Consider the following 27,527-nt stretch of genomic DNA (forward strand, 5'->3'; position numbering starts at 1 on the left):
ACTGCTTAAGCCAGTACATGTCCGGGCCCGTCTTAAGTTTGCTAGAGAGCATTTGGATGATCCAGAGGAGTTTTGGGAGAATGTCCTATGGTCTGATGAAACCAAACTGGAACTGTTTGGTAGAAACACAACTTGTCATGTTTGGAGGAAAAAGAATACTGAGTTGCATCCATCAAACACCATACCTACTGTAAAGCATGGTGGTGGAAACATCATGCTTTGGGGCTGTTTCTCTGCAAAGGGGCCAGGACGACTGATCCGGGTACATGAAAGAATGAATGGGGCCATGTATCGTGAGATTTTGAGTGCAAACCTCCTTCCATCAGCAAGGGCATTGAAGATGAAACGTGGCTGGGTCTTTCAACATGACAATGATCCAAAGCACACCGCCAGGGCAACGAAGGAGTGGCTTCGTAAGAAGCATTTCAAGGTCCTGGAGTGGCCTAGCCAGTCTCCAGATCTCAACTCTATAGAAAACCTTTGGAGGGAGTTGAAAGTCCGTGTTGCCAAGCGAAAAGCCAAAAACATCACTGCTCTAGAGGAGATCTGCATGGAGGAATGGGCCAACATACCAACAACAGTGTGTGGCAACCTTGTGAAGACTTACAGAAAACGTTTGACCTCTGTCATTGCCAACAAAGGATATATTACAAAGTATTGAGATGAAATTTTGTTTCTGACCAAATACTTATTTTCCACCATAATATGCAAATAAAATGTTAAACAAACAGACAATGTGATTTTCTGGATTTTTTTTCTCAGTTTGTCTCCCATAGTTGAGGTCTACCTATGATGTAAATTACAGACGCCTCTCATCTTTTTAAGTGGTGGAACTTGCACTATTGCTGACTGACTAAATACTTTTTTGCCCCACTGTATATATATATATATATATATATATATATATATATATACATATATATATATATATATATATATATATATATATAGGAGGAGTGGTACTGTGCAATGTATATATACAGGAGGAGAACATCCCAGAGAACTCCGCAGTGCAGGCTCCTGGAGACCCCCGGATTCCTGCAGCTGCACCCCACATCCCAGAGAGCTCCGCAGTGCAGGCCCCTGGAGACCTTCAGATTCCTGCAGCTGCACCCCCACATCCCAGAGAAATCTGTAGTGCAGGCTCCTGGAAACCCCCGGATTCCTGCAGCTGCACCCCCACATCCCAGAGAGCTCCGCAGTGCAGGCTCCTGGTGACCCCCGGATTCCTGCAGCTGCACCCCCACATCCCAGAGAGCTCCGCAGTGCAGGCTCCTGGAGACCCCCGGATTCCTGCAGCTGCACCCCACATCCCAGAGAGCTCCACAGTTCAGGCTCCTGGTCAGGGCCGGCTCCAGGTTTTTGAGGGCCCCGGGCGAAAGAGTCTCAGTGGGCCCCCCTTTAACACATACCCCGATTCATGATCGCATATAAACACAGCCATGTAGTATATAACACTGCCCACGTAGTATATAGCAGCCCACGTAGTATATAGCAGCCCACGTAGCATATAGCAGCCCATGTAGTATATAGCAGCGCAGCCCACGTAGTATATAGCAGCGCAGCCCACGTAGTATATAGCAGCGCAGCCCACGTAGTATATAGCAGCGCAGCCCACGTAGTATATAGCAGCGCAGCCCACGTAGTATATAGCAGCGCAACCCACGTAGTATATAGCAGAGCAGCCCACGTAGTATATAGCAGCGCCACTCACTCATGCACTGGTAGGACTAGGAGCTCCTCCTGAATCTGCCTCATAACTTCAGCAACACGGCAGCCAGCCAGGGGCGGAGAGCAGAGCAGAGAACGTGCTCTCTCCCCCCACAAACAATGTCACACTGGCTGCCTTCTCTTAACCCCTATGTGTGCCTGCCTGGCTGTACTCACTGAGTGAGAAGATGCTTGTGTCAGAGCTGGCACATAGGGGTTAAGAGAACGCAGCCAGCAGTGACTTTGTAGGCGGAGAGAGCATGTTATCTCCTGCTCTGCTCTCCCAGCTGTATCTATGACAGCATGAGTGGGCCCCTCTCTCTCCCCAGGGCCCCGGCATTTGCCCGCTGTGCCGGGTGCTGACGCCGGCCCTGCTCCTGGTGACCCCCGGATTCCAGCAGCTGCACCCCCCACATCCCAGAGAGCTTCGCACTGCAGGCTCCTGGAGACCCCCGGATTCCTGCAGCTGCACCCCACATCCCAGAGAGCTCCACAGTGCAGACTCCTGGAGACCCCCGGATTCCTGCAGCTGCACCCCACATCCCAGAAAGCTCCGCACTGCAGGCTCCTGGAGACCCCTGGATACCTGCAGCTGCACCCCTACATCCCAGAGAGCTCCGCACTGCAGACTCCTGGAGACCCCCGGATTCCTGCAGCTGCACCCCCACATCCCAGAGAGCTCCGCAGTGCAGGCCCCTGGAGACCCACTGGAACTAATGTAGCTCAGTCATCTTCCGCCATAGAGAACACGCAATGTGCGGTCACGCTCCCAGGGTAGGTCCTGGCAGCCAGCCTTTTACCTCACAACCAGGCTCATGTCCACTCTCTGCACAGACCGGACTCCGGAGCACTGCAGCCAGCCAGGGGCAGAGAGCAGAGCAGGAGAACTGCTCTCTCCGCCCACAAAGTCACGGCTGGCTGCGTTCTCTTAACCCCTATGTGCCTGCTGCCTGCCTGGCTGCACTGAGTGAGTGAATGAATGAGAAGATGCTTGTGCCAGCAGCTGTATCTATGACAGCGTGAGTGGGCCCCCCTCTCTTGCCAGGGCCCCGGCATTTGCCCAAGTGCGCCGGGTGCTGACGCCGGCCCTGAGGGGATTAATGGTACATTGTTAAATATTAAGTTGCCTTTAAAAAGCATTAATGTTTTAACAGCACTCAGTGTACTGTGAGTATCAAAGGGGCACACAGGGGGCGTTATTACTTTCTAGGTGGCAAAATGTTTTCAAGGGCTCTTCCATGGGCATAAATATTTCCTAGGGGGCAATTTCACTATCAAGAGGGCACCAAAGAAGCATTATACTTTGAAAGCGGCACAGTGGTAGGTATTGTTATATGGGTCACTAGAGCGTTTGTGTTACATAGCAAGTCCAGTAACAGTCTTTGTTGTAAATTCTGCGGTCAAGATATTCTTCCACAGATATACGTAGGTAAGAAGTGTCTGAAGAATGTGACCACGGATCTCTGTACAAGCCATGGTAGATAGGTTACTCGCTATCCTTGTCTTTCTTCCCTGATCAGTGGCACATGGAAGATTTAAGAAGGAAGATACAGTGGACAAACTTTTAGGTAGTTTATTCAGAGTACCTTGACAAATGATGAGGTTGAGATATCAGAGAAGATAAAGGGATGAGGATGATGTAGAAGATGGAGGTTGGAAGATAGAAGACATAGATAACAGGTGAGTCCTCTCTCCAGCTCTGATGCAGGTTTCTGCCATCATGGCACTGGCTAGACAGAAAGGTGTGAGGAAAGAAGATAGGAGGAGTTACAGAAAGAGAGAGAGGCATGATGGGCGTGAAAGATGCAATACATGAGTACGTATTATAGCAATGGCCAGTAGATAGCCGCAAAGGACAATAAACACCACACAACCATCATAATAATGGAATGAAAATGTTATGCATAAGTCCTTGTAATAGTTATAAACTCAGAAGAAGATAGCTGGACAGCACACAAGTCGTGACTGGAAGAAGTTGTCATGTCAGTCTGAGTCGATAGGAAAGACAGGAAAAGTAAATTATTCCATTAGTTAAAACATCATATGACAGTCACTATCTATAACTGTGCTGTAATATCGTATATGCAGCGCCCCAGAGTTCTGGTCGTTGCAGTAATGTCGTTCTTCCACCAGGGGGAGTGATGTTACGTCTGATGGCACCAAAGGAGTTCACCCTGCCAGGTATCACAGCCACACACACACTTCACACGCCAGTCCACCAGGGGGAGCTAAGGGTTCTATCTACTAGGCCACTCCTCACATAGGGTAAAACTGGTGGGTTGGTTAGGAAGTTAGGCAGTTGAAGGGATAGAGTGGAAGGAGAAGGAGAGGGAGAGTAGCAGACTGGGCTCGGCCCAGGGAATACCTGTCAGGAAGACAGAGGTAAACGGAAGAACATCAGCGGCTCAGCGGGAAAGAAGGACACGGAGCTGTGCCTGCAACCCATGCGGCAGCATCCTAAGAGAGGACAAGAAAGGAAGTGTGCTGTAGTGAGTGAGCACATAAGTCATAGCAACAGGAGTGAAACATCAGTGGTAGACCAGCTAGAAGCAGGCTGCCTCCATCTGAAGCGCAGATCCGGTGGCCGGAACACCGAGGAAGTAATAGACTCCACGCTTTACTTCAGAGACCAGCAGGGCAGTCGATTCCAAGTTGGCTGTCCGACCTAAACACCTAAGCAGACACGGTGGCATCGCGGAGGAGGGGTGACACTAGGGTCCCTATAAAATAGCCGCAGGCCACCACCGTCATACGGGTTTGTCCTATCCATCTGAGGGACAGAGAGAGAGAAGTAACAACAGTGAGGACCTTATGGTAGCTAATGCAAGTAGGGACCTACTACGTTACTGTGCGCAAGGGGAAGGCTTCTGATTTCCACCTGGATAAGGGGACTCTGGAATTGCCATCAGACCGGCCGGACTCTGCCTACCATGTCATCTGGCATTCTGGACTGTGGATGCTGAAGCCTTCAGTAAAGGTAAAGAGACTGCACCCATTGTGTCCTCGTTATTCACCGTCCCTTGCACCATCCACCATCAACATCTACACTTCTGGGAAGCCCTGGAGACATACTTCACCTGTGGGAAGGTATACCATCTAGCTGCTATTCCATCACCCCAGCGGACCCCTAAGTAGCGTCGATCACCCTGACCGAATACCACAGGTGGCGTCACGAACATTACCATTATCTACGAACTCTGCCTTTTATTGGGCGCCCCTCATAGGGCCACGGTCCGGGTCGGGCCACCGCGACATCCTCGCTGAGGGAACTAAAGGGCCCGGTACCGAGTACCCCATTGCCCTTACATGGTGATGATCCATATACATTCTGCAGGATTGGTATCTACCACTATATGTCACCATATGGCGGTAATATCGGTGCTGGTCTTTGTGTAGAGATTTATTTTCAGTAACAGTGCGGTCATCTGCTGGGGTTCCCCTATACCGACGTTTAGAGAGCGTCATCATGGTTATAAGCATGGCTATCTGCTTAGGGGCCCACTCAGAGATGTGTTTCACCCCTCCTCTATGCTGAAACCTAGCTAAGCCTCGCATCTTGGTACTAGGTCTCTGAAGATGGGATATTGATCGACTAATTAATTCTGATTGCCATATTTAGAGTTGGGAAGGAATTGTGCTATAATGAGACACATCCCATCCACCGCATCATTTTCCTTCCTTGAGTCTGCACGTTAGAAATAATTGAAGTTGGACTTGATGCATCTGTGTGTTATTTTCACCATATGAACTATGTATCCATTAACCCCTTCATGACCCCAGCTTTTTCGGTTTGCGTTTTTGTTTTTCGCTCCCCTCCTTCCCAGAGCCATGACTTTTTTATTTTTCCGTCAATATGGCCATGTGAGGGCTTATTTTTTGAGGGACGAGTTGTACTTTTGAACGACATCATTGGTTTTAGCAGTTTGTGTACTATAAAACTGGAAAAAGATTCCAAGTGCGGTGAAATTGCAAAAAAGTGCAATCCCTTGTTTTTTTTGGCTTTTTTGCTAGGTTCACTAAATGCTAAAACTGACCTGCCATTTTGATTCTTCAGGTCATATTATGAGTTCATAGACACCAAACAAGTCTAGGTTATTTTTTATCTTAGTGGTAAAAAAAAATTCTAAACTTTGCTTAAAAAAAAAAAATTGCGCAATTTTCTGATGCCCATAGCGTCTCCATTTTTCGCCATCTGTGCTTGGCTGAGGGCTTATTATTTGCATGCCAAGCTGGCGTTTTTAATGATACCATTTTGGTGCAGATACGTTCTTTTGATCGCCCGTTATTGCATTTTAATGCAATATCGCGGCGACCAAAAAAACCTTATTTTTTTCTCGCTACGACATTTAGCAATCAGGTTAATCCTTTTTTTATTGATAGATAGGGCGATTCTGAACACAGCGATACCAAATATGTGTATATTTGAGTTTTTTTTATTGTTTTATTTTGAATGGGGTGAAAGGGGGGTGATTTAAACTTTTATATATTTTTTTTTTAACTTTTTTTTAACTTTTGCAATGCTTCAATACCCTCCATGGGAGGCTAGAAGCTGGCATAGCCTGATCGGCTCTGCTACATAGGAGCGATGCTCAGATTGCCCCTATACAGTAGAATTGCTTCATTGCTATGAGCGCCGACCACAGGGTGGCGCTCACAGCAATCCAGCATCAACAATCATAGAGGTTTTCAATAGACCTCTGGTTGTCATGCCGACGCATCGCTGACCCCCAATCACGTGATGGGGGTCAGCGATGCGCGCATTTCCGGCCCAATGACCGGAAGTGCTAGTTTAAATGCCGCTGTCAGCGTTTGACAGCGGTATTTAACTAGCTACTAGCAGCGGGTGGATCGCAATTCCATCCGCCGCTATTGTGGGCACATGTTAGCTGTACAAAACAGCTGACATGTCAGTCACGGCTTTGATGCGGGCTCACCGCCAGAGCCCACATCAAAGCGGGGGTAACTTCTGACCTCTGACGTACTATCTAGTCCGAGGTCATAAGGGGGTTAAATTCCATGTAGATTAAGACTTTTTTTCTTAAAACAATAAATATGCACATTGATAATTAATTAGCAATATCTCTAAATTTTCAGGTCTTTTATGCAGCATTATTTTAACATTATGTAAACCAGTATTACACATCATTGGCTGGTAGTGAGGTGCATGTCCATCACCAGGATTGCAGGTGACAGGTGAAAGGATAGCATCATCTGTGTCTAAAATCCAACGTATAGTGGAAATCACAGTTCTGCTGATATCAGCTTTTTTCACGCTTATCCATTGTCAGTGACATCTTTGATATATGACTGTTCACAGCCCAGTCGTGTAACCTATTCCCCCATATAGAATGACTAATGGTTTACTTTCTGCTAAGCTTTTAGTCTCTTTAATGCTAGTAGCTTAAAGCAAACCTGTCATCAGGATTTTGCTAAGGCTACGTTCACATTAGCGTTGCGTCGGGGGCAGTCGCGGCGACGCATGCCTCTTGCGCTCCTATATTTAACATGGGGGGGTGCATGGACATGCGTTGCTCTTGCGTTTTGTGATGCATGCGTCACTTTGGCGCAACTGTCAGGACGCAGAGGATGCTGCATGATGCAGTTTTTTCTGCGCCAAAAATCATGAAAAAATGAACGCATGTGTCACAAAATGCTGCATTGTGCATGCGTTCACATTTGCGTTGTGCGTTGCGTCGCCGACGCTGCACCGCACAACGCAAATGTGAACTTAGACTAAGTAAACTGCAGGCATTGTCAGGTTGGCGCTGTTACACTGATTAAAATTATACCTGGGTTGAAGAAATCTGTCTGCTGCTTAATCTTTGTTTGCAATTTTCAGTTAATGAGATGCTTGTGCTCCGTGGCGTGCCTCTGGGTGGGTCTTTTTTTGGTGCTCTGGCCTCATTGTCAACCGTCTGGGCTTAAATGAAAGGTCGGTGTGCATGCACAGTAGCATCTACTACTTGCCGATCGATGCTACTGCGCATGAGCTGCCAACATTTTGTTGGAGCTAAAAAAATGTTGCTCCAACAAAATGGCAGCAGCGCATGCACAGTAGCATTTATCGGCAAGCGATGCTCTCAATCTGTGCAAGCGCTGCTCACCAGTGGACAGGGTTCAGAAGGGAAGGAGAGCCATTTGACTTTTTGAATGCAAAATTGGCTGGAATAATCTTTGACTCAAACCAAGTTTTCTTACACTGGGTAGGACATTTCACTCTAAAATCTCCTGATAATTCTCTGTTTTCATGATTCCTGTGATACGATCAAGGCCTCAAGTTCCAGATGCAGCAAATCAATCCCACAGCATTATGGATCCTCCACCATACTTAACTGTTGGTAGGGTGTTCTTTTCCTTATAAGCTTCATTGCACCGTCTGTAAACAAACTGTCTCTTTGCATTGCCAAAAAGCCCTATTTTTGTTACATCTATCACACAAAAACATTTTTCAGAAGGATTGTGGTTTGTCAAGGTACTCTTTGTCAAGATCAGTCATTCCATTTTATGCCTTTTTTTCAGCAATGGTTTCTTCTTTGGCCTTTGCCCATAAAGTTCTGCTTGGTTTAGTGTGCAGTGTATGGTACTTGTTGAAACCGTGACCCAAGACTATTATAGCTTAGCCTTCAGGTCTTTGGATGTTTGACATGGTGTTTTTTACACCATTCGCACCAACCTTTGAAGACATCTCTTGTCAATTTCCCTCTTTCCCCCATGTCCCGGGAGGTACTTGATGGTACCATCTTGGCAAACTTCTTAATAACATTACGCACTATTAAAACTGGGATACCAAGGTCTTTGGAGATGGCCTTATTACCAAACGCAAGACTTCAAAAGGGTATAACAGCATTTCTGATGTCCTCTGACAGCTCCTCTGTCATCACCATTGTGACAAAGGAACAGGGTCTACTTTGTGGCTTTTTAAAACACTGAAGTCATCATTCATTGGCTAATTTATGTCACATGGGCATGGACAATTAATCACAGGTGATTCTCATTTGTGATTTGCCACAGGCAAATGTGTCCAAATGTGTTTCCATACTAATTTAATGTAAAGGTTGCCAATACCAGTGTCACAGCAAGTTTTAGGTTTTTCTATTTTTCAATCCCATAGTTTTTTTGTTTTAAATCATTGTTTTTCATTTGCTGTTTTGTATTTAACATGAGTGGTCTATAAAAAAAAACTTTCACTTGATTCTTTTTATTTCAAGAGATATTTCACATTATGTACGTAAACTTCATGGGTGCCAATAGTGATGAGCAGGACTGTATAACCTGTCCGTGCTGTAGACACAAGTTAGTTAAATCATGCACTGTGCATGATCTAACTAACTTGCTACATGTTTGGTTTATACAGGGTGGGCCATGTATATGGATACACCTAAATAAAATGGGAATGGTTAGTGATATCAACTGGTGATATTGATATCGATCTGGGTCATCCTCGTTGAGAAGCTGCAGCAGCTGGATTTTGTAAGGGTGCCATTTGTGAGTAGCTAATATCCGCCGAAGGGATGTTTGACTGATGCCAGATCGGCGCGCTGAATTTGCAGACTGGGCAAAACAAAAATTGGAACAGGACCCTCAGTTTACACAGAACATTATACACAGCGATGAGACAAACTTTTTGGGTGGGCCATTTATATGGATACACCTAAATAACATGGGAATGGTGACAGTTTTCTTGCGTAGATTGTCTTGCATTGAAATCTGCTGCAATGACCCGGGTACTGCATTCTCCAGACATCAATACAATCTCTATCCACTCCTCACGTGTTAACCTCTGCGACATGTCAATGGCTGTAAACAAAGAGAAACTTGTAGATAACTAATGAAAGAATAAAGTTACGTTAAAACCAAGCACACCATTGTTTTTCTTGTGAAATTCTCAATAAGTTTGATGTGTCACATGACCCTCTTCCCATTGGAAAAAATAAAGTTGGATCCAAAATGGCCGACTTCAAAATGGCCGCTATGGTCACCACCCATCTTGAAAAGTTTCCCCCTCCCATAAACTAATGTGCCACAGACAGGAAGTTGATATCACCAATCATTCCCCTTTTATTTAGGTGTATCCATATACAGTGGGGCAAAAAAGTATTTAGTCAGTCAGCAATAGTGCAAGTTCCACCACTTAAAAAGATGAGAGGCGTCTGTAATTTACATCATAGGTAGACCTCAACTATGGGAGACAAACTGAGAAAAAAAAATCCAGAAAATCACATTGTCTGTTTTTTTAACAATTTATTTGCATATTATGGTGGAAAATAAGTATTTGGTCAGAAACAAACAATCAAGATTTCTGGCTCTCACAGACCTGTAACTTCTTCTTTAAGAGTCTCCTCTTTCCTCCACTCATTACCTGTAGCAATGGCACCTGTTTAAACTTGTTATCAGTATAAAAAGACACCTGTGCACACCCTCAAACAGTCTGACTCCAAACTCCACTATGGTGAAGACCAAAGAGCTGTCAAAGGACACCAGAAACAAAATTGTAGCCCTGCACCAGGCTGGGAAGACTGAATCTGCAATAGCCAACCAGCTTGGAGTGAAGAAATCAACAGTGGGAGCAATAATTAGAAAATGGAAGACATACAAGACCACTGATAATCTCCCTCGATCTGGGGCTCCACGCAAAATCCCACCCCGTGGGGTCAGAATGATCACAAGAACGGTGAGCAAAAATCCCAGAACCACGCGGGGGGACCTAGTGAATGAACTGCAGAGAGCTGGGACCAATGTAACAAGGCCTACCATAAGTAACACACTACGCCACCATGGACTCAGATCCTGCAGTGCCAGACGTGTCCCACTGCTTAAGCCAGTACATGTCCGGGCCCGTCTGAAGTTTGCTAGAGAGCATTTGGATGATCCAGAGGAGTTTTGGGAGAATGTCCTATGGTCTGATGAAACCAAACTGGAACTGTTTGGTAGAAACACAACTTGTCATGTTTGGAGGAAAAAGAATACTGAGTTGCATCCATCAAACACCATACCTACTGTAAAGCATGGTGGTGGAAACATCATGCTTTGGGGCTGTTTCTCTGCAAAGGGGCCAGGACGACTGATCCGGGTACATGAAAGAATGAATGGGGCCATGTATCGTGAGATTTTGAGTGCAAACCTCCTTCTATCAGCAAGGGCATTGAAGATGAAACAAGGCTGGGTCTTTCAACATGACAATGATCCAAAGCACACCGCCAGGGCAACGAAGGAGTGGCTTCGTAAGAAGTATTTCAAGGTCCTGGAGTGGCCTAGCCAGTCTCCAGATCTCAACCCTATAGAAAACCTTTGGAGGGAGTTGAAAGTCCGTGTTGCCAAGCGAAAAGCCAAAAATATCACTGCTCTAGAGGAGATCTGCATGGAGGAATGGGCCAACATATCAACAACAGTGTGTGGCAACCTTGTGAAGACTTACAGAAAACGTTTGACCTCTGTCATTGCCAACAAAGGATATATTACAAAGTATTGAGATGAAATTTTGTTTCTGACCAAATACTTATTTTCCACCATAATATGCAAATAAATTGTTAAAAAAACAGACAATGTGATTTTCTGGATTTTTTTTTCTCAGTTTGTCTCCCATAGTTGAGTTCTACCTATGATGTAAATTACAGACGCCTCTCATCTTTTTAAGTGGTGGAACTTGCACTATTGCTGACTGACTAAATACTTTTTTGCCCCACTGTACATGGCCCATCCTGTACATACTCATACTGACCTAGAGAATCATATTGCCTGGTCAATTTTACCATATAGTGAACATGGTGAATAAAAAAAACTCAAACAACAATTTTGGAATTGCACTTTTTTTGTAATTTCAACTTACTTGAAATTTCTTTCCTTCTTTGCTGTGCATCACGTGATAAAATGGAGGGTGTCATTCAGAAGTACAACTTGTTCCTCAGAAAGCAAGCCCTCATTCGGCTATGGGGATGGAAAAAGAAAAAGTTATGGCTTTGGAATAAGGGGAGGAAAAAATGAAAGCGCAAAAACAGAAAATCGCTAGGTCATGAAGGGGATAATAAATTATCTTACTTCCAAGAGACTTTTGTAAACTTTTGTTTATTTTTGGGTTGGCTAATATTGATGTAGGTGTGACTATGGTACTGTATTATTTATTGTTTGGCTACTAGAATTACCTGTGTTTTGTATGGGGTATTATGTTGGCTTAAAAGTGGTATTAGTTCGTTTTTCTCTGATGAGGCCCCATTATCAACATGTATTATTTGATGAAGCCTACGCAGATAAGTCTTAACCCCTTTGTGACCAAGCCAATTTTGATCTTAATGACCAAGCCAAATTTTACACAATTTTGACCACTGTCACTTTATGTGGTAATAACTAGAGATGGGCGGACACCTGGATGTTTGGCGGGTTCAGCTGAACAGTTAAAAAAAAATTGGGGTTCGTGTACCAGAACAGTACCCACACCCCATTCACTTGAACGAGGGGCCCGAACACGCAGTGTTTGCAATGCTGTTATGTGCATGACAGCACAGCAAACAATGCTTCTGATCGGCGGTAAAATCATTACTGCCGAACAGACAGCCACAGTTCCCACACTGCCAAAAGACAGCATGAGCCTGCAGCTGTGATCGGAGCTATAAAGTTTATCTCCAGTCACTGGTGTCAGCTGATGGGACTACTGCTCCCATCAGCCGATGCCTGCTGCCGTTAATAACAATGAGAGCAGGAGTGGCTGATAGGAGTATTCATCAGCCGGCACCTGCGCTGTAAATAAATAATTTTTTAAAAAATGGCGTGGGTTCTCCTGTGTCAGGCAAAATTGACAGCTGGGGGCTGCAACTCTCAGCTGTCATTTTCAGCAAGGCTGGTTATCAAGAATAGAGGCGCTGAGGAATAAAGCCCCTTATCTGCCCCCCGTTAAAAGGCGTATCAGTTGTCGTTAAGGGGTTAAGAAGACAGGTTATGGACATTGCTGACACAAGGTGTTATTTTCATAACTCAAAACACTATTACTATTATGGATACATGTTGAAATAAGACATCCCAAAAATCATGCCCTAGTAGTTTCTGACTTTTGTTTTCATTTTCTCAGACACAGAAATTATTCAAGAAACCCAAGATGGAAATTTAATTAAGCAAAATTTGGAAACAAAAAAGACCACCATACTGCTGAGTAACATCACCTATGTGAGTATATTGGTAGCTTGACTACAATGTAAAAAAATTCAAACACTAGACCAAAAACTAAGACCACAACTAATTACTAAGGGGCGTTATTATTCTAGCAGTCAGAAGTACGGTGTACCTCCTTATAAATGTAATGGAGATACCTGTATACAAATGTATATAGATGGTTTTCTTTATTCATAATATACTTAGGGAAAGATTTATCATGTGTAGCATTAATTAAGGCTGTTAGACAATGTTAGATGAATGTGGCATATCTTTAAATATGACACTTCTGTATAAGTTGTTTGTATCCCAAAATGGCACCAATGAAATCTACAGCTTGCCCCGCAAAACGATAACTCCATTGAAGGAAAGTTGTAAAACTTATGGCTCTCAGACCCTCGCTGTGCCCCTGTCCCTTCCAAGCTCTGCCCATTTTGGCAAAGCTGAGTGAGACAGCTTTAAACATTTTTAAACATTTCAGTACTATTTTTGACAGAATTCTGCTGTAATCACTTTGATGATTCAGGACCTTTGTGCAGAACGGTTAGTGGCGTTAGGCTGCAGAATTGCTACACATAAAAAGTCAATAAAAGTTTGTTAATAAAATATACAGTAATGGACAAGTATTGTCGCTAGGGTTGAGCGAAACGGATCGGTCAATTTCATAAGTCGCCGACTTTCGGCAAAGTCGGGTTTCGTGAAACCCGAGCCGATGCCAGTGTGGGATCGGCCACGCGGTCGGCGATCTTCGCGCCAAAGTCGCGTTTCATATGACGCGTTCAGCGCCATTTCTCAGCCAATGAAGGTGGACGCAGAGTGTGGGCAGCGTGATGACATAGGTCTCAGTCCCCACCATCTTAGAGAAGGGCATGACAGTGATTGGCTTGCTTTCTGCGGCGTCACAGAGGCTATAAAGGGGCGTGCACGCCGACCGCTATCTTACTTCTGCCGATCTGAGCATAGGGAGAGGTTGCTGTAGCTTCGTCTGAAGCAGGGATATTGTTAGGAAGGGAATATTAACCCCCAAACCGCTTGTGCTGTAGCGATTTCCACTGTCCAACACCACCTTTTCTTTGCAGGGACAGTGGAGGCTAGATTTCTGTGCATCAGCTTTGTAGCTTATAAGGCTCCCTGATAGCTGCATTAAAGTTTGTATGCCGCTGTGCAAACCAACTGCTTTTTTCAAAGCAAAAATCCTGTTGCTCCTTCTTTTCTGCACAGTTCTCTTGTTTCTTTGTCCACACTCTTGTGTGCAGCAGTCCTTTATATTGCTGCAATACTTGTCCTTTGATCATTGTAGGGAGATTGAAATTGTACTACAGCCCTTGTATTTTTTGATATATCTGCCAACCACTTTCTGCCACTCAAACTGTGTAGTGTAATACAGTGGGCCTGATTTTTTCCTGCATTCTCCCACACATAAAAAAGGGAGATTTATATTGCCACTGAGTGCATCTGCGTCAGTCCTGTTTGTGGCATCTGTCATCCACTTTCTGCCACTCAAACTGCGTAGTGTTATACAGTGGGCCTGATTTTTTCCTGCTGTCTCCCACACATAAAAAAGGGAGATTTATATTGCCACTGAGTGCATCTGCGTCAGTCCTGTTTGTGGCATCTGTCATCCACTTTCTGCCACTCAAACTGTGTAGTGTAATACAGTGGGCCTGATTTTTTCCTGCATTCTCCCACACACAAAAAAGGGAGATTTATATTGCCACTGAGTGCATCTGCGTCAGTCCTGTTTGTGGCATCTGTCATCCACTTTCTGCCACTCAAACTGTGCAGTGTAATACAGTGGGCCTGATTTTTTCCTGCATTCTCCCACAAATAAAAAAGGGAGATTTGTATTGTCACTGAGTGCATCTGCGTCAGTCCTGTTTGTGGCATCTGTCATCCACTTTCTGCCACTCACACTGTGTATTGTAATACAGTGGGCCTGATTTTTTCCTGCATTCTCCCACACATAAAAAAGGGAGATTTATATTGCCACTGAGTGCATCTGTGTCAGTCCTGTTTGTGGCATCTGTCATCCACTTTCTGCTACTCAAACTGTGTAGTGTAATACAGTGGGCCTGATTTTCCCAGCAGTCTCACACACCTATAAAGGGAGATTTAAACTCAAAACAAGTTTACGTACACCTTCTAACTGGTTTTACAGTACCATATAACGTTTGTTAGTTTGGTTACATTTTTCCAAGAATAAGGAGGTCTGGTGGAAGAGGTCGTGGCCGTGGGCGGTCTTTGCCAGCTGGTAATGATTGTAGTGGTGGTGGAGCATCAGGTGGTCGTGGGAAAAGCAATATAGCACCTAAGTCTCGAGTTGTTGAGCCAGCGTCATCGTCTGGCTACACAAGGCCTCGAACGCTCCCTTTTTCTGGGAGTAGGAAAACCGCTTTTAAAGCTGGAACAGCAGGAACAAGTTTTGGCTTTCCTTGCTGACTCTGCCTCTAGCTCTTTCGCCTCCTCTTCGGCAAGTGCAAAATTTAAAAGCAGCACGTCGTCAGTGGATGCTCCTGGTCAGGAACAAGTCGCTTCCTTGTGTCCTTCACCCAGAACAACAGAGAAGGATGCGTCAGGCGACATAACAGGTTACTCCATGGAGCTCTTTACACATACCGTGCCTGGGTTAGAAAGGGAAATTGTTAACAGGTCATGCCCATTACAAGATGAATCGGACATGGAGTGCACAGATGCACAGCCACAGCTACATTATTATGCTGTTCCATTGACTCAGATCACAACATTGCCCTCGCAGTGTACTGAGCCAGAATCTGACCCTGATGAGACTATGGTGCCCCGTCCCGAACGCTATAGCACCGGCTTACACGGTGACACAGAGGAAGGTGCACAGGACATAGAAGAGGAGGTGATAGATGACCCAGTTGTTGACCCCGATTGGCAGCCATTGGGGGAACAGGGTGCCACCGGCAGTAGCTCTGAAGCAGAGGAAGAGGAGCCGCAGCAGGCATCAACATCGCAACAGCTTTCATCTGGCAGGCCTGTATCTGGCCAAAAACGTGTGTCAAAACCAAAAACAGTTGTAGGACAGTGTGGTCATCCAGTTAAAGTAGCTCAGTGTGCAATGCCTGAAAAGCTATCCGATAGTAGGAAGAGTGCAGTCTGGCTATTTTTTAACCAAGATCCAAATGATCAGTGCAAAGTCATCTGTAAGAAATGCTCAAGGACCTTCAGCAGAGGTCAGAATTTGAATAATCTAAATACAAGTTGCATGCGTAGACATTTAACCACCATGCACTTGCAAGCCTGGATTAACTACCAAATGTTCCGTAACGTTGTTGCACCCTCTCACAATGAAGCTAGCCAGCAACGCTACATTTCTTCCCTCACTGTAAGCCCACCGTTTACGACACCACCTGCAGCAAATGTGGAGGTTTCGTCGCAAGGCCAATGCAGTCAGGGAATCACCAGGTTCGTGGTAGGAAACACTGTATGTAGGCCAACTGCAAGAATACCATCACCAACCCTCTCTCAGTCTGCCATGTCCACTATCACCCCCGCTAGTTCCACCATATGCAGCTCTCCAGTCCAGCTCACCCTACAAAAGACTCTCGTTAGGAAAAGGAATTACTCATCCTCTCATCCGCGTAGACAGGGTTTGAACGCCCACATTGCTAGACTAATCTCGTTAGAGATGATGCCCTACCGGTTAGTTGAAAACGAAGCTTTCAAAGCCCTGATGGACTACGCAGTACCACGATACGACCTACCCAGTCAACACTTCTTTTCGAGAAAAGCCATCCCAGCCCTCCACCAGCATGTAAAAGACCGCATTGTCCATGCACTCAGGCAATCTGTCAGTAGAAATGTGCACCTCACAACAGATGCATGGACCAGTAGGCATGGCCAGGGACGTTACGTGTCCATCACGGCACACTGGAATAATGTGGTGGATGCAGGGTCCACAGGGGACAGCCATATTGGGACAGTTCTGCCTAGCCCACGGTCTAGGAAACAGTTGGCTGTAGGTGTTCGCCCCCCCTCCTATTCCTCCTTGTCCTCCAGCAGAAGCGAGAGCTCGTCCACAGACCGCAGTTGCATGACCACTCCATCCGCAGCTGCTACTGTTGCACACGAGGTGTCCCATTATGGAACAGCTAGTGGCAAGCGTCAGCAGGCTGTGTTGGAAATGAAGTGTTTGGGTGACAACAGACACACAGCACAAGTTCTGTCCGAGTTCTTGCAGCAAGAAACTCAGTCATGGCTGGGCAGTGTACATCTTGAGGCAGGCAAAGTAGTCAGTGATAATGGAAGGAATTTTATGGCTGCCATAGCCCTTTCACAACTGAAACACATTCCTTGCCTGGCTCACACCTTGAACCTGGTGGTGCAGTGCTTCCTGAAAAGTTATTCGGGGTTACCTGACCTGCTCCTGAAGGTGTGCAGACTTTGCTCGCACATCCGCCGTTCGCCCGTACACTCCAGCCGTATGCAGAACCATCAGCGATCTTTGAAGCTTCCCCAGCACCGCTTAATCATCGACGTTGCAACAAGGTGGAACTCCACACTGCACATGCTTCAGAGGCTGTGCGAACAGAGGCGTGCTGTTATGTATTTGTGGGAGGATACACATACACGGGCAGGCAGTTGGATGGCAGACATGGAGTTGTCAGGTGTGCAGTGGTCGAAGCTACAAGACCTGTGTCAAGTCCTTCAGTGTTTTGAGGAATGCACATGCCTGGTTAGTGCAGACGACGCCATCATAAGCATGAGCATCCCCCAATGCGTCTGCTGATGCAAAGTTTGATGCACATAAAGGAGCAGGCATCTGCAGCCGAGGACGAGGGAAGCCTTGATGACAGTCAGCCATTGTCTGGTCAGGGAAGTCTACTGGACGAGGTGGCGGGCAAAGAGGAGGAGGACGAGGAGGATGATGGGGATGAATATTTTTTGGATGAGGAAGCTTCTCAGGGGGCAATAGAAACTGGTGGCGTTGAAAGGTCAGGTTCAGGGTTTTTGAGGGAGACAAGTGATGTTGATTTGCCAGAAAGTGCTCCTCAACCCAGCACAAGCAGTGAATTGACACCTGGAACATTGGCCCACATGGCGGATTATGCCTTGCGTATCCTAAAAAGGGACCCCCGCATTATAAAAATGATGACCGATGACGATTACTGGTTGGCCTGCCTCCTGGATCCACGCTATAAAGGAAAATTGCAAAATATCATGCCACATGAGAACCTTGAGCAAATATTGGCAACCAAACAAGCAACTCGTGTAGACCGTTTGATTCAGGCATTCCCAGCACACAGCGGCGGTGATGGTTCTCACACGAGCTGCAGGGGGCAACATGGCAGAGGTGTTAGAGGTGCACAAATCAGAAATGGCGTTGGACAGAGGGGTTTTCTGACCAGGTTGTGAAGTGATTTCGCAATGACCGCATACAGGACAGGTACTGCAGCATCAATTCAAAGTGACAGGAGACAACATTTGTCCAGTATGGTTACTAACTATTTTTCCTCCCTTATCGATGTTCTCCCTCACCTGTCATTCCCATTTGATTACTGGGCATCCAAAATAGACACCTGGCCTGAATTGGCAGAATATGCATTGCAGGAGCTTGCTTGACCAGCAGCTAGTGTGCTATCAGAAAGAGTATTCAGTGCTGCTGGTTCAATACTGACCGAAAAAAGGAGTCATCTGGCTACCCAAAATGTTGATGATCTAACCTTCATTAAAATGAACCAATCATGGATTTCTAATTATTTTGCCCCACCTTTCCCGGCTGACACCTAGCTTTCCTGTAAAAAGGTCTTGCTTTTGGACTGGTCTTACTGACTGTTCCAATTTCTCCATTTGCAGCTGCTGTATGTCCAGCATACAAAATTTTTACACCTCCCTAAATGGGCTGACTCCCTCCACGGGGCCGTGGTCACCACTTGGCGCAAGGACCCGTGCTATTGCCGTTTGGCTGAAGAGGTGGGTGTGCCCACTTTTGGGTGACGGCACTGGCACAGGGTCCCTCATAGTACAATGAAGTGTCTCTGGCGGTGGTGGTGCGCACCCAACGTCAGACACACCGTTGTAACATGAGGGGCCCTGGGCCAGTACCGCCGGCCACGAGAGAGTGTTCCCCCCCAGCACAAACAGTGCTCTACCACTTGCAAAATTATCTCTCACTGCTCCACCACTGTTTAGTCTATGCGGTTAAATCCTTCAATGGCACTGCCAATACCAATTTGTTGACATGTATTATGCTAGTAAAAATATTCAGGGGCCCTGTCCTACATTTACACCAGTTAATACTTTGCGCCAAATACCACTGTCTGCAAGTCAGCAGAGGAGCCTACCCCTGTACCTAGGTATGCCACCTATTTATTTGTTAAATTTTTTTTGCCAGACATTAACCTCAATTTATTATTTTGGCCTACTAGCTGTGTCAGACACTCCTTCCAATTGTCCTCCGCTGACCACACCAATGCTGCCTGTGTACCCCTGGAACCTATTTAAAAGTGCATAGAGCCTACTATTTTTATTTTAGGCCTAGTAAGTCTGTCTGCGGTCCCTCCTTCCAATTGTCCTCTGCTGACCACACTAATGCTGCTCGTGTACCCCTATAAGCTTTTTTAAACTGCTTTGAGACAACTTTTTGGTTTAAGGCCTACTACCTGTGTCTGTCTGCGCCACTCAATACAGCTGTCCTCCTCTTAAAAAAGCTGAGCTTCAACTGTCAGGTTTTCAGCCTATCGGAATTTGAAAGCTGCATTGGGACTACTAGTTTGGTTGGGGCCTACTAACGGTGTCTGCCGCTCCTAGGTGTTCTCCTGGTTTCCTTTCCAGAGCTTCTATCTTCAGGCTTTCATTAAGTAGTTTTAATAATATAAAGCATGTGGCCTACTAGTTTGGTTGGGGCCTACTAACGGTGTCTGCCGCTCCAAGGTTTTCTCCTGGTTTCCTTTCCTGAGCTTCTATCTTCAGGCTTTCATTAAGTAGTTTTAATATTACACTGCATTTGGCCTACAAGTTTGGTTGGGGCCTACTAACGGTGTCTGCCGCTCCAAGGTGTTCTCCTGGTTTCCTTTCCAGAGCTTCTATCTTCAGGCTTTCATTAAGTCGTTTTTAGATTACACTGCATTTGGCCCACTGGTTTGGTTGGGACCTACTAACGGTGTCTGCCGCTCCAAGGTTTTCTCCTGGTTTCCTTTCCTGAGCTTCTATCTTCAGGCTTTCATTAAGTAGTTTTAATATTACACTGCATTTGGCCTACTAGTTTGGTTGGGGCCTAGTAACGGTGTCTGCCGCTCCTTGCTGTTCTCCTCCACTGAACAAAACAGTGCCGCCTGTTTACTACTGTTACCAATTTTGAACTGCATTTAGCCTACTTACTGATTTGGGCCTACTCACTGTGTCAGCCTCTCATTACAGTTGTCCTCCACTGAACAAAGCAATGCCGCCTGGTTAGTCCTGTTACCAATTTTGAAATGCATTTAGCCCACTTTATTATTTGGGCCTATATCTGTGTTTCCTCCTCATCCTGCCCATTGCCCAGCCAGTGCTAGATGAGTCTGCTGGTACATTGTCCCAGACCACTACATTCCCCTTGCACGCTACACAGCCAGAATCTGACCCTGCTGAAAGTCAGGTTCCCCTTCCCGCATACTATACCACCTTACACGGGGACAAAGAGGAAGGTGCAGATCAAAGTGCAGGTTCCTTCATCAGGTGGGGGAAAATACTCGTTGGCGACGTCACTGGCACAGGGCCCGTCATAGTACGCAAAAGTGTCGCTGCCGGTGGGAGGCGCCCCCGTCATGCAAACACACCGCCGTACTTTGAGGGGCCCTGTGCCAGTGCCAATGCGAACGAGTGTCCCCCCCCCCGCTTGCTCAGGAGCACAGCATTTGCAAAGTTGAAATACTTACCTCTCCCTGCTCCACTGCCGTGACGTGGTCCATGTTTCCTGGGCCCACTAAATACTCGAACCAGCCATACCCCCCACAACTTTAGCCAAATGACCCCCAATTTCCAATGCCTAACTATTATTATAAGGTAAATTAAGATTGACAAGCTTCAGTAACAAGAATGGATGTTTTTGCCATTAAAATGGGCACTGTAGGTGTTTTCCTGGCCTCCACTCACTGTCGACTATGCTTCCCCATTGACTTGCATTGGGTTTCGTGTTTCGGTCGATCCCCGACTATTCGCGATGATCGGCCGATTTCACTCGACTAGACTTTTGAGATAGTCGGGTTTCGCGAAACCCGACTCGATCCTAAAAAAGTAAAAGTCGCTCAACTCTAGTTGTCACCCTTGAAATTGTTCCAGAAAATTATGTATTTCTCCCAGAAATTTATTGCCATTACACGTTTTGTTATATACTTGCTTATTACCTTTGTGTGTATCGGAACAACACAAATAAACATAGAGAAAAAGGCAAAATTGACATAATTTCGCACAAAACTCCAAAAATGGGCCGCATAAAATTGTTGGCATCTTTCCAAAAATGTAGGTAAACAACTTTATTTCAAACATATGATGCTCATTCAAAGTCACCTGTAGCAAGTAACAGGTGTGGGCAATATGAATATCACACCTGAAACCAGATAAAAATGGAGAAGTTGAGGAGAAGAGAACCGTCTGAGGAATTGAGAAGCAAAATTGTAGGAAAATATCAACAATATCATGGTTACAAGTCCATCTCCAGAGATCTTGATATTCCTTTGCACACGGTGTGCCACATAATCAAGGAGTTTTCAACTCATGGTGCTGTAGCAAATCTCTCTAGATGTAGACGGCAGAGAAAAATGTATGAAAGGTTGCAGCACAGGATAGTCCAGATGGTGGATAAGCAGCCCCAATCAAGTTCCAAAGAAATTCAAGCAGTCCTGGAGGCTCAGGGTGCATCAGTGTCAGCGCAAACTATCTGTCGACATTTGAATGAAATTAAGCTCTATAGCGAGAGACCCAGAGGGACCCCACTGTTGACACAGAGACATAAAAAGCCAGACTGCAGTTTGCCAAAATGTACTTGAGTAAGCCAAAATCCTTAAAGAAAGAGTCTTGTGGACAGATGAGGCGAAAATAAAGCTTTCTTTTAAACCACATCATTCTACTGTTTACTGAAAACAGAATAAGGCCTACAAAGAAAAGAACACAGTCAAATATGGTGGAGGTGTGCAAGGTATCATGAAATCTGAAGATTACTAAAGGATTTTGAGTGGCAATGTAGTGTCAGAAAGCTGGGTTTGTGTCCTAGGTCATGGGTCTTGCAGCAGGAGAATGACACCATACATCAAGAAGCACCCAAAAATGGATGGCGACAAAGCACTGGAGAGTTCTGAAGTGGCCAGCAATCTAAATCCCATTGAATACATATGGAGAGATCTTAAAATTGCTGTTAGGAGAAGGCGCCTTCAAATATTAGAGACCTGGAGCAGTTTGCAAATTAAGAGTGGTCCAAAATTCCAGTTGAGAGGTGTAAGAAGCTTGTTGATGGTTATAAGAAGCAATTTATTGCAGTTATTCATTCCAAAGGGTGTGCAGACAAATACTAAGTTGAAGGCACCGACAATTTTGGCCTGCCCATTTTTGGGGTTTTGTGTGAAATTATGTTCAATTTGCCTTGTTTCTTTTTTTTTCGTGTTGTTCCACTACACACAAAGGAAGCAAATGTGTATCCCAAAACATGTGTAATTGAAATAATTTTGGGGAGAAATACTTCATTTTCTGGAACAATTTCATAGGTGCCAACACTTTCGGCCATGACATGACTACCTTAAAAAATTTATCTGACAAACACAACTTATCCTGAAAAATAAACAAGCCCTCATACGGGTACATTGACAAGAAGATTAAAAAAAGTTATAGCTCCTGTAATTAAAAGAAAAAAAGAGTAAAGGTTCTTTATAGAGGCAAAAATTGAACACTATTTAATGCTTTGGATGACCCATGTGAATATGTGAGTAAGACGTCCTAGCTGGGAGAAACTTTCCTACAGTACTACAACTAGATGTGTAGTGATGAGCGAATATAATAATAATAATAATCTTTATTTTTATATAGCGCTAACATATTCCGCAGCGCTTTACAGTTTTTGCACACATTATCATCACTGTCCCCGATGGGGCTCACAATCTAGAATCCCTATCTGTATGTCTTTGGAATGTGGGAGGAAACCGGAGTGCCCGGAGGAAACCCACGCAAACACGGAGAGAACATACAAACTGATGTCCTGGGTGGGATTAGAACCCAGGACCCCAGTGCTGCAAGGCTGCTGTGCTAACCACTGCGCCACCGTGCTGCCCATATATATATAATATACTCATTACTCGAGATTTCTCGGGCATGCTCGGGGGTCCTCCGACTATTTTTTTGTGCTCGGAGATTTAGTTTTTCTTGCCGTAGCTGGTTGATTTACATCTGTTAGCCAGCATAAGTACATGTGGGGGTTGCCTGGTTGCTAGGGAATCCCCACAAGTACTTATGGTGGCTAACAGATGTAAATCATTCAGCTGCGGCAAGAAAAACTAAATCTGCAAGCACTAAAAAATACTCGGAGGACCCCCAAGCATGCTCAAGAAATCTCGAGTAACGTGTATATTCGCTCATCACTGGTGTTAATGCATTACAGTGATCAAAGCTTATGAAAGTTTTTCTTGGTGCTAACTTGTTGGTTTTCATCTAAATATGTTCATGTGCATTGAACTACCTATAATTTTGGGGGAATCTGCATAAATAGCATATCATCTCTCGTTACATTTTCTATGAGTAATATTATCATTAATAAAGGATGAAATAGGCATCTGTATTAAAAGGGGTTTCCCACTGAATACAATTTATCACTCATTCAGAGGACTCCCGAGTCTCCATTCCTCCTCATCTACATGACCACAGTGAAGAGAAGCCTGAATGGATCAGTGATCAAGTACGTTCTAGTGATCATGGGGGTCCTGTGGATAAATGATAAAAGTATTTTGTTAGAAACACCTTTTAAGGTAGTTTATTTTTCAATGTCCTTTATATGGGCAATATGGTTCTATTTTCTTATATGTGGGAAATGCTGTAGGCCTTTGTCAGTAAAACACAGTTGAAGTAATTTTAGCAAACTCACTGGTTATTGGTCATAAGTATATTGTACTAATATTAGTATTCTGTTGTTTTTTTTGTAGATGTCTCTGCAGATGACTAGTACAAAGCTATCCCCAGATTTACAGTATTTACTCCTGATTTCAAAAAGTCAAAAGGTAAGAATGCCTTCCAGACAACAGTGCTGTACAAGTATGTACAGGAAAACTATATATCTTTGTACCATGTTACCCAGTAGATAGAAAAATGTTAAGATTTGAGAGTCCTCAGTGTTTGATGCCTTTTAATGGCTAACTGAAAAGATGGTAACAAATTGCAAGTTTTTGAGACTTCTCAGGTCTCTTCATCGGGCATAGAATAGCACAAAATCTGAATTTATGCACAATAGGATACAGGAATAATGCTATAGATAAAACAAGTGATGTGAGGCAGAAAGGGAGAAACGATTGTGGATGTAATATTGGAACAGTTCATAGATAAGGATTTGAAAGTTTTATTGTCCTGTGATTGAAGTCTGGTCCATGGTTGTGAAGCCCCCAAATGGTTTGAGGAGCATGTTTTTTAGATGATGTAGAAAGACATAATTCCATGTGACCCATTCATTCCTGCACTGAGTGTGTGAAAGGTTGTCATAACTTTGTACTCCCATATTTTTCTGTCTCTCTGAGATTTTATCAGGGATAAAAAAAAGTTTGGCCACAGGTAGATCTATTTTTTTTTCTTTTATTGTGTGGTGATGAAAATTCATCATTGTTCTAAGTTTTTGTTCTGTCTCCCCCACATACAGACCCCCAGTTGGACATTTGGTACATATAATTACATTACATTATATGTGATGCAGCTGAAAGTGCCTGAAATAGTGTGGCCCTGATGTGAGATTATTATTATTTATTATTATAGCGCCATTTTTTCCACGGCGCTTTACATATGAGGAGGGGTATATATAATGAAAAACAAGTACAGTAATCTTAAACGATACAAGTCACGACTGGTACAGGAGGAGAGAGGATGGGTGAGCATATAGTAGGTGAGGGTAGAGCTGGTCGTGCAGTGGTTTGGTTGATCGTTGATTACTGCAGGTTGTAGGCTTGTCAGAAGAGGTAGGTCTCAGGTTCTTTTTGAAGGTTTCCATGGTAGGCGAGAGTCTGATATGTTTATCTATCCATGGTCATTATAAATGGACAGATTTTATACTTTTTCTGGGTGCAGGGAAAGGTTCCTGTAGCTGTTTGAGAGGAAAGGGAGCTTCTGACAACGATGCTATTTAGATTTGGAGGCTGCCTAAAACACAGAAGGGGGGTCTGGAAATATGGATTGTAAAAGGGCATCTTTTTGTAGCAAAGGCTGTAATTTCCATGCAGCTCCCCTTAGCACCTTCAAATTTGGATTGTAGGTGACCACTAGAGGCACCCGGTTGCTTTCTTCTTTAGCTTTATAATGCAGGAGGTGATTCCTTGATATTCTGGTGGCTCTTGCAATCTGGTTTTCAGTTGTTCTTGGATGGTAGCCCTCATTCAAAAAGGGCTTTCTGAGGCTACCAAGGTGTTTGTCTCTATCCGTAGGGTTGGAACATATCCAATTGTATCTGATGGCTTGGCTACAGATAATAGAATTTTTATGTGTTTTGGATGAATACTATCTCATTTAAAGTATGTTGGCTGTCAATTGGCTTCTGATACAGGGATGTCTCTATTTCATTGTTCTGTAGCTTAATGATAGTGTCCAAAAAGTTAATTTCAGTGCAGGAGTAGTTGAGTGTTAAGTTGATCGAGGGATGAAATCGATAAAAGTGTTCATGTAATATCTTTAGCTGTTGCTCAGTCTCTGTCCAGATGATTAAAATATCATCAATGTAACGGTAGTAGGCCAGAGGTCTGAAGGGACATAATAAAAAAAAGTAAATTTCAAGCTTGGCCATGAAAAGATTGGAGTACTGTGGAGCCTTTTTACTTCCCTTCGTTGTACCAACCTCCTGTAGATATATGTTGTTATCAAATTCAAAGTAATTGTGGATGAGGAATTTTGTAAGTTTCACTACACAATCAGCATCAGTTCCTGAATGTTCGATGAAGAATTTGCAAGCATTTGATCAATCCTGTTGTGGGATATTAGAGAGCAAAGATTCCACATCCAAGGTGGCCAAGATAGTTCCTTCTAGTAGAGGATTTATTGCTGCTAGTTTATTCAATAGGTCAGCTGTGTCCTGACTGTAGCTGGGTGTACACTTTACTAGGAGTTTTAAGATTGAATCTGATCGGTAGTGGTCCAACTCTGCACACCCACGATTAGCTGTTTGAAGAGACTGGTGGGGGTGTCTAGAGGATAGACTAACAAGTTTAAATGGAAATCCACTTTAAAGTGACTGGTATACTATTCTTTCCTATCGGATGGTAAAACTTCAACTGACAAACAAAAGAACAACAGATATAAAATATTAAGTGGTTGTCTCAAGATGAAAGACCCTGTCAATATGCTCCAAATAATTTTCTGTAATAGAAGTGCTTTTTACAGCAAAATAGCATACAGAGCTATACTATAGATGTTATCCATAGTTAAAGAGGTTTCCAGGGTTGGAATGAAAGTCTGCAGTCACTTTATGTGACTGGAGACTTTTATATTCCCACAGTGTGCGGTGTGCACACACTGTGAGGATAGAAAAGTTTCCAGTCAAAAGTCTCCAGTCAGATTCTCCAAAAAGATTCTCCAGTGATGGCTGCGAGAGCAAGCAGTCACGTAACCAAAGGTATGTGATTTGCATACTTCCTACACCTCTTTCAGTACAAGTGAATAGCAAATGGCATACTTGCGGTCATGTGACTGCCCACTCTCACCACCTGCATAGAAGAATCCTGACAGCATGTGGTGCGCACACCATAATGCTCTTGGACAACTTCTTTAATTCTTGTTTTGCCAACATTGATTATGATAACCATTACAAAGAAAAAATCAGGACCTGTCAATTTTGTCCAGATCACCAACAATTAAATGTACATGGGTCCATCATACTGTTCCCAGTGCCAGCCACTGTGGAAGAAAGAAATATAGGCAATGTAGATTTAAACATATCAGAACCTTTATTCCTTCAGAAATAAACCTCAGCCAGAGACTTTTACTTCAGCTTAAATAGGTTGTCTCATAAACAACATATCACCTATTAAAAGGATGCATGTGTTAGAAAGAACATTGGGCCCAAAGTCCCCTGAATGAATGCTCTACTACCTGTAACTCCTAAAAGCAGTGGTTGCACATGCTCACTATCACTTCATTCACAAAAGTGACTTTGGGACCCCATGATCACATAAGGGATGAGGGTTTCAGCAGATTGACTCTCAGCAATCTACATTTATCACCTATCCATTGGATAGTCAATATAGGTTGGCCTTAAAGGATTTGCCTGACCTTAGGTGGCTGCAAGTCTGTAGTTACTATTTGTAACTGCAGACTTGTATGCTGTGAGGATTCTCCAGTGCCAGGAATGGCAAGTCATGTGACTGCAAGTATGTTAGTTGCATTCTTCTTGCCACATTCCAACTAGACATATCTGGCTTTGATCAATACACTTGCATTGAGAGAGGCTAGCACATCTACTAGGCACAAGACTGCATGTATGCAAGTCACATACTTGTGACCACAAA

General features: G+C 44.4%; 2 protein-coding genes across 2 annotated transcripts in view; both read left to right on the forward strand.

Moving 5' to 3' along the window:
• The window catches only part of LOC138671719 (inactive dipeptidyl peptidase 10-like), a 112,711-nt gene extending 99,411 nt beyond the window's left edge, over positions 1 to 13,300 (forward strand). Inside the window, exons 4-5 of the mRNA XM_069759872.1 lie at positions 12,770 to 12,864; positions 13,148 to 13,300. Coding sequence (XP_069615973.1) covers positions 12,770 to 12,864; positions 13,148 to 13,300 — 248 coding nt within the window. The remainder of the gene's footprint in view (positions 1 to 12,769; positions 12,865 to 13,147) is intronic.
• Positions 13,301 to 23,981: 10,681 nt separating this feature from the next.
• LOC138670754 (inactive dipeptidyl peptidase 10-like) overlaps positions 23,982 to 27,527 on the forward strand; it is a 265,499-nt gene continuing 261,953 nt past the window's right edge. The window contains exon 1 of the mRNA XM_069758378.1: positions 23,982 to 24,050. Within this exon, the coding sequence (XP_069614479.1) occupies positions 23,988 to 24,050 (63 nt within the window). The 5' untranslated portion in view covers positions 23,982 to 23,987. The remainder of the gene's footprint in view (positions 24,051 to 27,527) is intronic.

The sequence above is a fragment of the Ranitomeya imitator genome, chromosome 3 (genome assembly GCF_032444005.1).
Source record: "Ranitomeya imitator isolate aRanImi1 chromosome 3, aRanImi1.pri, whole genome shotgun sequence".
Lineage (NCBI taxonomy): Eukaryota > Metazoa > Chordata > Amphibia > Anura > Dendrobatidae > Ranitomeya > Ranitomeya imitator.